Source organism: Betta splendens, chromosome 3 (genome assembly GCF_900634795.4).
Source record: "Betta splendens chromosome 3, fBetSpl5.4, whole genome shotgun sequence".
Lineage (NCBI taxonomy): Eukaryota > Metazoa > Chordata > Actinopteri > Anabantiformes > Osphronemidae > Betta > Betta splendens.
The window spans coordinates 5759264-5771829 of record NC_040883.2 but is presented as its reverse complement, the minus strand read 5'-3'; the positions used below and the strand labels follow the sequence as shown (position 1 = coordinate 5771829).

Here is a 12566-nt window from a genome sequence, read left to right as displayed (position 1 = left end):
TTAAGACACGTCTAAATTTGGCTAATGCTTAACAGGCAACGTATGATAAGGACGTGTACTAATGAACAGCCGCTCTAAAACTCCAATGCAATGCACAAGCATGGCAACTTGCTTCCTGGCACCAACACACCAGTACTGTATAATTTCCAACAAGGGCGTCAAACTGGAACTGAATTAGACTCAATCAAGGATATGGGACGTGTTAAATCTTAAAGATACTGATACAACAACACGTCTGGCACGAATTCAGGCAATCAGTTAATTAAACAAACTGTTAATTATTTATCATTAACAATGTAATTTGATTAAAAAATTAAGGGCAAATGATTTGATAAGTTGTGGCCTGTTTTTGGAGGATGAAGCAAACATATTGACTTTAATATGATGTACTGTACATCTATTACATATTGTGAGTTTAATGTAAATGTGCACCATGATGCAGTTTGTAACTGTTATCATCTTCCATTTTGCTCCCTTCAGGTAAATATTAGGGTCTAATGACTGAATTCTACATGACAAATGAGTGACCAGCCCAAGAAAACACAACACAACTTCACTACTATTCCAGCCTGTAAGTTAGATCTTCTTTTCCAGGCTTAATCTTTATTCCTTAATATGAATTCTGACTTGATTTCATTATAAACATTACATAACTCAAATGTGCACCTAGAATACAGCGTTTTATGGAAAGGTCACCAACAGTTTAGTCCGTGTGTAAGTTTTGGGGAATTTGTCTCCTGTAAAGGTTCAAGGTTAAAAACAAGAAAATCCAGCCATTTTCATACACACACACCAACACTGGGTAAAAGTGCAATTTCTCCAAAAGTAATTGTGAGCATAAGTAACGCCTTTAATAGAATCTTTTGCAGTCAGTGACAGCTTGAAGTCTAGAACCCTGGAGCTGCTCTACTACTGCAGGCCTGAACCGCCGCTGCCTTCGGTTGCTGCTAGTTTGTGGCTCTTCCTGCCTGTAGCCTGTAAGTGAAATGCTGCTCTCTTGGGTCAGGAATAGGTGACTGACTTGGTGAAGAACATACCATTACTTTGCCCGAAGGAAGTCCTGCAGGTTTGACAGCTAATGAGTTGTGCTTTGGATCAGGAGCTGTTCCTTTCCCTCTCTCTCTCATCATTTAATATTGGTTTCAAAAAGTCCAAAAAGTTAAAAAATTTAAAAAGTCTTCAACAGTGTACATTTTTATGATCTAGTTAAATTTTTATTACTCATTATCCCGGTAGTAAGTTGTTATTACCAAACCACTGCAGTCTGGCTATTATCCAAGTATTACCATGCCATTAGTTTGATTTTACTTTAATACCTTCAAAACATTACTCCATTACTGCCCAGCGGTAGCAATACTGTACCAAACTGACCACTTACCATGTTTTAGCCCTCTCGCTCTTTGTGTGTTCTTCACATCAGCAAATTACTGTACAAGGCCACAGCCAAACTGTGGGTGACTGAATAAGTGTAGTAAGGGCACTGGCGTCAGTGCACTCGTGATAATGGCGTTAGAAAACTCCTTTGACTATTGCACGTTGACATCCAGACACATGAGGTGTTAGAAGCATTGTGTAGAATCTAAACTGTGTGCAATTAGAAGCCTGAGTTGACGACAGGATATGTTGTTTGTTCCAGATATCTACAGTAGCATGTGTTACAGACTAGTGCATTACCTGCAGTTATGCATTTCTATTCCTCATTGTTGTCTTGCAAATAGACATTGACTAATTTCTTGCATACTAGCTAACAAGCTTTCATGTTAGTCAGTAGTGATGAGACCAAAATACCACTCCAAGCTGCCTACACACAAAGCGCCTTTTCCCACAGGAGCACGGTGCTTCACAGTGCCTTACCTCAGTCCCTGATGGAGTTGCCCCCGGTGAATCCACCTTGCGTTTTTTGCGAGGTCCAATGGCGGCTAGTGCTGTAAGGTTGGCGTCTCGCTGTCTCATTTGGGCCAGTTCCTGTTGTTGCATCTGGGGAAAACACAAGAATGTGAAAAAAACGTTTACCGTTACATTCAGAAATTCACACTCTAGAGTCCAATGAGACCAGAGTTGAAATAAGAACAGCAGGAAAGATAAATGTGGTAAATTTGAATAACTTTTTATTATAAATAAACTAATCCTAATATAGGAAAGTTAAGACTAAATGTCTCTCTTTGTACTGTGTCTTCCAATGTATTGCACAGGCCCCCTTTCAAAATGGAAGCTTGTTGTCAGCCATTAACAGAGCTCCTGTCAAAGCGTGTGTGTGTGTGTGTGTGTGTGTGTGTGTGTGTGTGTGTGTGTGTGTGTGTGTGTGTGTGTGTGTGTGTGTGTGTGTGTGCAGTCACATGATCCCACTGTGATTTCAGATTGTGATGTATAGAGGGAGGCTGTGAGGAGGCACTGCCCAAGGTAATGTCATGTCTAGCCGCGGGGCGGAGGGGGAACCCAGCATCGCTGAGAGCTGCCCTTTCTCTTGGGTGGACGTGTGAGGACCGGGGGCCATGGCACAGAGGGTGTCAGCACTCTCTCCAACATGCAAACACAGTACACACACACGTGCGCCTATCAATCTTGGCCACAGCACAGGGAATGCCTACCCACCAGCTTGCCTGTGTGCCTGCCCGCTGGGGGAGTGAGGCCCGGGTTAAAGCGAACAGGGACAATCAATGTGCGCTTTTATGTCTTTCATGTTCTTTTATGTTATCTCCCAGCATGTGTTGGCTGGGTGCTGGTGTTTGTGTTAGGCATGTATGTTGTCTGATCAGGGGAAAATTTCATGTTACTTTCAGATGGCGCTCTGTTAAAGGTTGCTTTGGTGTACAAAGTCGGATCTAAAATGTGCATGCAGTTGCCTCTGATTTTTCCCTAGAACCCCGCTGGCAAGGCATGCCCTTTAGGGTGTTGCCACTTCACATTTAGCACAGCGGAACTGTTTAAAGATTCAAACGCACTGACAACACAAAGTAGGGGAAATAATAGCGGCAGTGCCAAGCAGCTGAATATCTAAACTGCATTTTTCTGTCCCTTTTAAACAGGGATGCTGGTGAAAATTGACATACTGTAGTTAAATTACAAAAACACTGACTAATAGCAACAAAAGGTCATGAAGTGAATTCACGGAGTGTTAACACTATGAAAATGAAGTTAGAAACTGGGCATCATGACTGGATGTGACTGGATTATTGCCTCTGTCCACATGGCAAATGTAGCATTAATGTTATCAATGGTAACCTTATTAAGCCTCGTCACCAACAACACACAAATCTCCGCAGGCCTGACCTTAAAGAATCCCACTGCAAAGTGTCCTGGCGGAAAACTACAGCGGAAGGGGGGGGGGGGCGAGAGAGAGACGGAGAGAGAGAGAGAGAGAGAGAGAGAGATAGAGGAGGTCCGCTATCGCACTGATGGCACCAGGATGCCGGCATCTCTGCCTGGCAGTTGGCACCAGGCATGGGCTCCCAGCGCCCACAGCAACTCCCTGCATTTTCAGATTTATGACTGTATGATAAATGAAGGCTTCATTTTACCATCTGCAACCCTGCAGTCTGCGTTTTCCCGTCAGTACAGCGGCCGCCGTGACACGAAGAGACTGATGTCTGATTTCAATCTGGAGCCACCGTGTAGAGGCTACCTTCCTGATACTAATGATAAAAGCCAGAGTTGGACCAGGATTGGTGGATTTATTGCCTCTTAGGAGTTCGTTCAATGGTCACAGGGATTGTGTTCTTCTAGACACATTCTGGTTGCAATATAAACATAAGGGCATGTAGATACAAAGACAGGGACCAAAGAAAGCAAAGGTCACCACAGAGATTCATAGCAGATGGGAGGAATAACCCCCTGCTACGACATACGTTTGCCAGGTATGATCAACAACATGAACATCTGCCCGTTCCATAATCACTAAGTGTAAATACCAGTGCTTCCAGTCTACCTGTATGCCCTTTGGAAACAGGAAACCTGCTGCGTGGAGTCAATTTATTAGCAAAGGTCATGGAATGTAGAACATTTTCAGGATATCTAAATCATTTTAGCCTATTTAGACATATTAATGCAAAACGTACAACATTTGGTTAATAAAATGGTTAATTGTGGTCACGTTGGTTTATTGTGATATATTGTTACACATTAGAAGCAATTAACTAACAGGAAGTACATTATTAAACATTAAGGTGCATTTCACTTGTTTGCTACTTTTAAATTACTTGCTAATCTAAATGTAAGCTTTATATCCTCAACAAATTACTGCAATTGTCAGTAGAGATCTAAATAAGACATAACAGCGCTTGTCTCTGAACACAGTGTGTTCACTTATGATGCAAAAATGTCCAAAACGCAGTAAGATCCTTGAAAGCGGTCTGATGAAGTGAAGCCGGCGATGAGCTGCAGGAGCCGCGATGGCCAACCTGCCGTTCTCCATCTCTGCTCTTTTTGACAAAGGCTCCTCTCGCCAGCCTCCTCGCTCCCGGCCTGAGGGGCTCCTCGTGGCCCCCCAGACGCTTACAGACAGATGTCCTTGCTAGAGCAGAACACGCTCTGCTTGACGTCACGAGCAGCTACGGGGCTGTGAGGAAAGCTAACGGGGCTCTCTGCCCTGCAAAAACCACACTTGATCTGCCTCTTACCCTCCCCCCAGCTCACTCTGATCCAACAGGACACAGCAGGGAACTTCTCAGTATATAGACATAACATATGTCACTTTTGGTGAATGCTATTATTTTCCCATAGAGACTATGGAGAGTGCATACATGTTAAATAAGTGGCTTTAGCAAGAACCAAGTCACTTATTAAACATTTGTACTGTGGCTGTATAGGTAGAGCTGAATGATACTAATAATGACAACTGCATATTCATATGCATGTTAGTGCAATGAAAGCTTATGGTGGATATGTTCTAGCTTCTGATATATTAGGACGCCTATTTTGGATGCAGAGTTTGGATGGATGTATTTGGGAAAACAGTAAAAACAGCAGCTTCGCCCTGATTTTGTTTGTGCTCTGCCGGTGTGAACGAGTGTTAAATTAACACCGATAATAATGATATTCAGCGTCAGCGGCGTAAGAGAAATGCTCGGAGGATGTCACTCACACTGTAGGAACTGCGTACGAAAGTTCACACGTGAAAGCCTGATTTCCCGGCAGAAGCCTAACAATGTTTGTCTGCTGTCAGGTACGACAGGAACACGAGTCAAAGGGCAGCGTCACCCAAACAGCCGCACAGACGCCAGGATCAGTCAGTAAAATGACTTCTGTTAGCTATCGGGATTAGTAGGATCTGATGGCTTCATGGTTATTATTGCTAATGAAGCTAATAACTGATTAGTACCAAAAACGCAGTCTGTGTGGATACTAAACTTAAAGGCCGTGTGCACAGTGATGTAACTGTGATCTGTTTCGGATAAAGAAGCACTGGTTTTTCAATTCAAATTCAAAAATAAAAACAGTCATATTATCGCAGTTTTAGCATTCAAACTTCCAGTCGCAGGTATCTGCAAAACAACACGCTCCGTTGTAAACGCTACTCCACGAGTGTGTGCTGACACCTCACGTATGTGTTTTATGCCCGTCTGTAAACCATGGATCTCATTCACCTGACACCCACATGGCCGACATAACGCGAACATCTGCGAGCTGCATCTTGAGGCCTTTCTTCATGCGAAGTGCCTGGCAGTTAGTTTGCTGCAGGGATAGGGGCCATTTGCAGCAGCCAATCAGGTTTTACTCCTCCATCTGCACACAAGACACTACAAAGAGATGAGTGCAGCCTTGACCCGCTAATGCAGGCAAGTTAAATCTGGATGGAGCGATACGTGACTTCATCAGCAGAACTCAGCCAGCGCTTCTAACAGAGTTCATCCAGATAAAATACGGAATACGGTGCAGGTCTAACGGTGTTGAATACATACATTTAGAGTCATGCACACGTGCAGATCACCTGATATAGTGTTTTTCTGCAGCATGTAGCATATGTTTGCAAACTTGCACTGTCATAAATCTTATATTAGATGTCTTATCTTAGATGAGATTTTAAAAAAATACTGAATTCTCTCTCACTCTCTCTCATTTCACTGTCTTTTCAACACGCTTTTTCTCAGCTATTGCTGTAATCTGTTTGTGATTGCATTACTTTACATATGGAGATGAATTCAAAATACATGCATGAGATAATAGACTTGGCTCAGAGTGTTCCATTTTCTCTGAAGCTGAGTATGTCAGAAGTGTTTCCAGGGCCAAGGACCAATTATTCCGAGCCCTCAGCCATTCCTGGGGCTAAGGTCATTATGTGAGTGTCACTACCATGACCCCATGGTTTCTCTTCATTTGCAACTTATTTGCAGGAATTAAACAATGCAGAGGGAGGCTGTGTGAAATACGTGGATCAAGCGGAAAGCATTGTGTTTTTGTACATAATGGCATTCGTGCTAGGCGTTTAGTCAAGAAACTGTGTTTAACGAAGGAGTCGGGAATGAGTGTTAAGCAGATTCTGGTGTTACACCAGAGTGACGGGGGAAGAGCGGCGATCATTAAAAATAATGCTTATGTAAGGGAAAACGTCCTATCTTGAAAAAACCTCGTACTTTATTTCGATCTGTGCTGCCGTGCTTCGTCTAGCAGTCTTCTCTTCACACGTCTCCCTTCTTTTTTTTTTTTTCTTTAACATTTAGATTCGCCGCTCGTCACCTTCTATTGATCACGCCTAATTTGCATCCAGGAAAAGATGAGAACTCAGATATTCACACTCCGAGAAAGGACGCTCTCAATGATTTATTCATTTCCAAATCAAAAAAAAAAAAAAAAGAAGCGAAAGAAAGGTAGATGAGAAGGGGAATCTTCATAGGCAGCAGGCGACTAGCAGGCTCTGAGGCTGGGCTCCTCTTCCCCACACCGCCCCTGGGCACATGGTGTGCAAGTCCTCCTAATTAACAAGGTGAATCATGCTGCCGCTCTCTAATTAGCCAACATGACAATCTAATGGAAACATGCAGGCCGAGCTGGCACACTTAGCATCACCTCACAAAGACCTGCGTTACTGTCCTTCCCGTATGAATAACACAAAAATGACACCTCACGGTTTGGATTTAAAAAAAAAAAAAAAAAAGAAAAGGAAGGTGAAGTGGAGCGGTTCCAGGGAAGTGTGTTTTGGGGAGAGGTCAAAAGGAAGGAGTTAGCTGGAGAGGGTGGATGTTTTTGTCTCCTCTCCTGTCCTCTCTGTGTGTGTGTGTGTGTGTGTGTGTTTGTTGCCTAATTGAAACGTGTCCTGCCTCCTGCCTCCCTCTCACTTATATCCCAGGCACAGAAGGCTGGCACCTCGCCACCAGCATACCTCAGCAAGCCCAATTCCCCTGTCGCTCGAGTCCCAAGGAGTGCTCCGGCACACAAAGAGAAAAGTGAACCTACAGGCTTGTACAGCAAAGAGACGAGTCGCTATCTCCCTCTTAGGCAAAAAAAAAATCTCCTTTTTTGTTGTTTTCCTTCTCATTACAGCACTTTGTAATATTCGAAAACACACAGGAACACCAAAGGTACTTTTAACGCCTTTTTTTCTTGTAATATGTCTTGAGGTGAAGAAAAAAAACTTAGGCTGAGCCTACTGCCAACAAAGCAACAAATAAAAATAGGGTTACAATGTACTGCTCAGTATCCCGCACATCTCGAGGCGCTACAAAACAAACCCTTCCCTTCTTACGTGATAATTAAATTATCACCATCAACCCCTTATATGGTCTCCTGAAAACAGTGAAATCTGTGTGGAAGTACATTAAATACAAGGACACCTGCTGAACTCACAAATAACCCTAACCGTGAATCAAAAACACACGTAAAGCAGAACTAGAGCTCCATCCGCATAGGGTACAGTATTGTGTATTTGTGAGGCACGGGAATAAAGAAAAATATAACAACTATGAATTGGGAGATACAAAACAGCAGGAATTCTCTTTGAAAGTCAGCACAGAAAGGGAGAAAAGATGGAGGAGGGTAGGAGGCTTTTGCCCCGGGGCGTGCCTGACGGGTGAGAGCGCCTCTTTGAACAGAGCCGTTTGCACAGGGCCAGAGGACAGAAGCCTGTGAACCTGCAGATATAACGGGCCTAATAAACGCGGTGGGGGGTGGGATGGGGGGTTTGCTACGCTGTCCTCCGACACTCGAGAGGCTCTCCCTCTTTGGAGGAGTGTGAGGCCGGTGGTGCTCACAGTGTAGGTGGATCGCTGCGCATCTGTGACCTGGTCACTTGTGGAGGATGCGAAGCCGGCTGCGAACACGTACGCGTGCATCCGGCGCACGCTGAGCAACGGGTGCTGCCGTCAACATCACACATTGTAATGTGATGGGTAGTGTGTGAGCAACGAGGATGAATCTAATGATAAGCAAATTGAACCGCGGCTGTGCACGGAGCACGTCACATGAGTATACGTCTAATTTGATTCATGGATTCGTACATATACGTTGGCACGTAAAGGACGGCGATGTAACTGCAGGCTTTTAATTGGAGCTATGAAAGGTTCAAAGTTGAGCTCGGGCTGAATTAATTCGGCGGCGGTTCAAGACATTTCAAGCAATGCCGCTGCGTCAGAATGGGCAAAAGAAGCTCTCAATGCCCGGAGAAAAAAAATATTTGAGGAAAATTATTCTAACAAAAACCCGGAGAATCCCATTGGACAGCTCTCGGTTTCACACAAAATCTTCTGGAAATCACTCTAAGCAAGGAGCCGAGTGTGGCTGCGAGGGCACGGTGATGTGGAAGAGTGGGAAAAAAGGAAGGAGAGGAGAGGAAAACAGGAGAAGTGAGGAGCATTCCTCCCACATGATCTAAAGGTCTGGCAGTGATTGGGCGATCAGTGGGAGACAGACTGTGTTAAGCATTTCTTAACCTTTATTTATCAGGGGGCGCTAGACGACGGCGCACGCTGCTTTCCAGCAACACCCTGTTGCACCCGCTCACACCACAGACGTCTGCTGGTGAAACGGGAAAACACAATGAGACTGAGACGCTTTAGCGCTGCTGGTTTATTTACTCACAGCTACAACAATATTCCAATATTATTCAATGTTATTTTAATTATATAGTTATAATTATGTTATAGTCTATTTTTTGCTGAGATCTCGACAGCATATAATAAGATTGTTATGAGGGAAAAGAACCCTTTGTGGGATCAACCTAGTTATGAGGCGCCCGGTGCTGCTTTGGTGCACGTTGTTCCTTAACTCATGCTACATTCATTTCCTGTTGTTCCACTTGTTCCAGCTGTGTGATAAAAGCGCGTTCTTGTTGAGATCACCCGTATCTGCGCAGCATTGTGACACCCAGCGAGCTCAGCGCCGCAAAAGGATGGTGCTCAATCGGTCCTAATACTGCGGGGACGGACCGGACCAGGAGCGCCCAGCCGGACTCGGACCAGCTGTAGCGGCCCATTCGTCTTCGCCCTCGTCCCTCTTCCCCGTCTTCCCCGCGCTCCTCTCCCCCAGCTCGCTCGTTTCCTGTGTCCAGTTGCGCCTGCAGACGCAGTTGTGATGATGAATCTGTGGCTGCAGTGTGTCTGTGTGTCTGACATCGTGATGTATCTCTGCTGGCCTTAACTCCCTCTCGATCTCCCCCCCCGTCCCCCGCGTCTTCTCTCCTCCCTGTCTCTTTGTCTCTGTCTCTGTGTCTCCTTTCGTCTCTCTCTCCCTCGCTCATTCTCTCGCTCGCGATGATTAGCCATAGCCTGGCCTCCTGCCTCAGTGATGGAATAGACAGAACATACAGACCCACCACCACCACCAACAACAACAACAACAAACAGGAACTGAGCTCCACAATTTGCCCATTGATTTTTACTGGGGGCATTTTTGAAATAGCCCATCTGACCTTTCGGCCAAATGGTAGTGAATGGAGGAAACGGAGGCGCTAGACTGCTCTGCCTCTCTCTCACACAAAACCTCTGGCAGGAGCTATCTGAGCAGTCGCCACTGCCGGTGACAAGGCTGCCGGTTTGCTTGATTGTTCAAATAAAAATACACAATTAGAGGCGCAGATCGATAAAACGACTAGGAAGTTCTCGGAAAAAATGAAAGATGGAAAGTTTTCATCCGCTAAAGAGAATTAATGTGCTCAACAGATGTCATGGCAATAGGATTCTGATATCTCCTCTGTACATCTGAAGGTTATGGACCGATGGAGGCATTAGAGCAAAAGGGGCCCGCAGCACTTCCTGAAGAGAGAGAGCTTTAAGTTTGGAGCCACGTGACTGTATCGCATACAGCATACATGACATGATGACTTCCTCAAATCTGTTAAAACCTGAATGTGATGCAAAAAGTGCACACACTGTGGAAAGAAAGCGCTTTCTGTGGGCCCTTCTGAGGCTTCTTGTCCCTTTAGCGGAGGTTTTTCCTCTCCTATATTGGGGGTAGACAGATGAAGGTGCTCAGGGTTGAACAGTATAAAACCCTTTGAGGGAAATCTGGGCTTTTTGGCTTTGTAAATGAAATCGACTTCACTCGAAATGTGACCTGAGCCTGATGACTCAGACTATTCATTTGCTGGTCACGGGTTAACACAGTAGAGCAGGCGTTCCCCACAGTGCACCTGCCGTTTTAAAAACAAATCATGCACCAGCCCAATTTACACGCCAACACTTCAAGTTCAAGTATATAACTAACTGTAATTCAGCGTCGCCAAAGTGATGATTTTTATGTGGGCGGCTGTGTGTGTGTGTGTGTGTGTGTGTGTGTGTGTGTGTGTGTGTGTGTGTGTGTGTGTGTGTGTGTGTGTGTGTGTGCGTGCGTGTGTCTGTGTGTGTGTGCGTCTGTGTGTGTGCGTGCGTGCGTGCGTCCCTGTGTGTGTGCGTGCGTGTGCGCGCGTGCGTTCTCAGGAGAGGGGGCTTAAAGCGAGCCTGGCTCCTCTGCCCGTCGCCTGGAAGAGTAACTCGGGCTCATTATCCTGATGAAATTTGCGCAGATGTGTGAGCTGCCGACAGACTCTGCAGTGACACAAACAGCCAGCTCTGTCCCCTTGAGCCAGTCAGGTGATGAAAACTGGAGAGGCACAGGGGCTGAGAAACGATGGCTATTAAGCAAAAAAGAAAGAGGTGAGGGAGGGTGTTGCGGTGGGTGTATGCGTGGATAGGTGGGGAGCATCTGGGGCGGTTGGGAGTCTTTCTCGGGGAGAAAGCATTACATAAAGTAACAATTTCCAAACCACCTCTTTAAAATTCTAGATGAAAATGCGCATACGCGCACGGAGCGTCTCGGCGCGCGGCGCCGCTAATCTGGCCGTATCCAGATGACGAGCGGACTGCCACTTAACAGGGAGGAGATCCACTTTGATCACATGGCCCCCGGGGGGAAAACCTATCGCAGCGCCTATTACGCTGCTTCATTTGCATATGTGGGGCTTATGGGTAGGCTGAGATCCAGTGTGAATATGCTAAACTGCAGCGGGGCTCAATGTTGCTAGAAAGTAATGTCCGGGAGAGACGCAGAGCAGAGACAGAGCGCTGCCAGTAGCCAGAGGTGCGACAAGCGGACATGTCACTGGAAGGTCACAGGTTCGGCCCCACACTGTTACGGAAAATCTGAAACTTTAATAATTTGTCCCAATAACAATGCAGGAGTGCCCTTCAGTGAACTATGTATATTGCATCCCTAATAAATAGCTGAGTGGTCAACGTTAGCGTTTGGAAGCTGTCAGACGGAAACTTTGGAGCTCAGTAAACTTTACCTGGATAAATAAAAGGCTTTTTTAAAAAGAAGAACAGGCAACACAGAAGAAACCACATCCGCTCTTTAAGTTCGACATCAACAACAACAACAGGTGAATTGCGCTTGTTTTATCATCCCGCCTACTCTGACTACACTGTGGAGGCTCCTCACAATCCTCTTGATCCTTGTTAGCGAGCCAAGGACTGAAAGCACCCAGTGAAGTTAGACGGGAGTAAACAACGCATGAAGAAAATGAAAAGCAAACTTCTGCTGTGACAGAACAATTTTGTTTACGTAAACAACAATAAGCAACCTCTGAAAGAAGAGTGGTCTACTTTCTGGGTTCCACTGGGAATTTTATTATGTGCAAGTCCTGCACTTGAAATAAGGAAGATATACGACTGTAATAATAAAAGAAGTGCGCTACATCAGATGAAACACCTTCCGCTTTGCCTCTCTATGTGTTGTGCTTTGGCTTATTACTTTAAAAACGGAAATAACTCTTCTCGCTCTCTGTAGTAAAAGTTAATGTAGAACATGAAGCGGTGCATTTGGAAGCCTCGGTCGTCAAACACTTTTACTGAGCCACAATGTATCGCTGTAAACATAAATACAAAGAAAACCCATTTAAGTTCAACTTACAATGTGCTGCTGTATAAAGTAGGTTAAGGTGGATTTTACTCCGTGTTACAACAAATGTGCCGTAAACGCAGATGTCTGTCTACTTTAAGACCAAAAACGGTGACCATGAGAAAATGAATAGTGAACCTGAAGAGCTCAGTAAAAAGCATTTAGTCAAATTTCAAACCGGTGCAAAAAGACGAAGTAGACAAAGCAAAGGTGCGGAGAAAGCGCAGGGTAAATTATTTTACACTCCAGCATCAATCGAGGAG

The 12566-nt window shown here is 45.1% G+C and overlaps 1 protein-coding gene across 7 annotated transcripts in view; it reads right to left on the bottom strand.

The window, feature by feature from the left end:
* LOC114851871 (transcription initiation factor TFIID subunit 4-like) overlaps nucleotides 1–12566 on the bottom strand; it is a 60772-nt gene that overhangs the window by 17966 nt on the left and 30240 nt on the right. For 6 of the 7 annotated variants that reach the window (XR_003785262.3, XR_008694149.1, XM_029143718.3 and 3 more), the window contains one exon: nucleotides 1855–1977. Coding sequence is in view for 5 of the 7 variants with exons in the window: in XM_029143718.3 (XP_028999551.1) it covers nucleotides 1855–1977 (123 nt within the window). In the remaining 2 variants the exon portion in view is untranslated. Of the gene's footprint in view, nucleotides 1–1854; nucleotides 1978–7075; nucleotides 12272–12566 lie in introns of those variants that run through there. The other variant, XM_055507284.1, reaches the window with a different exon arrangement.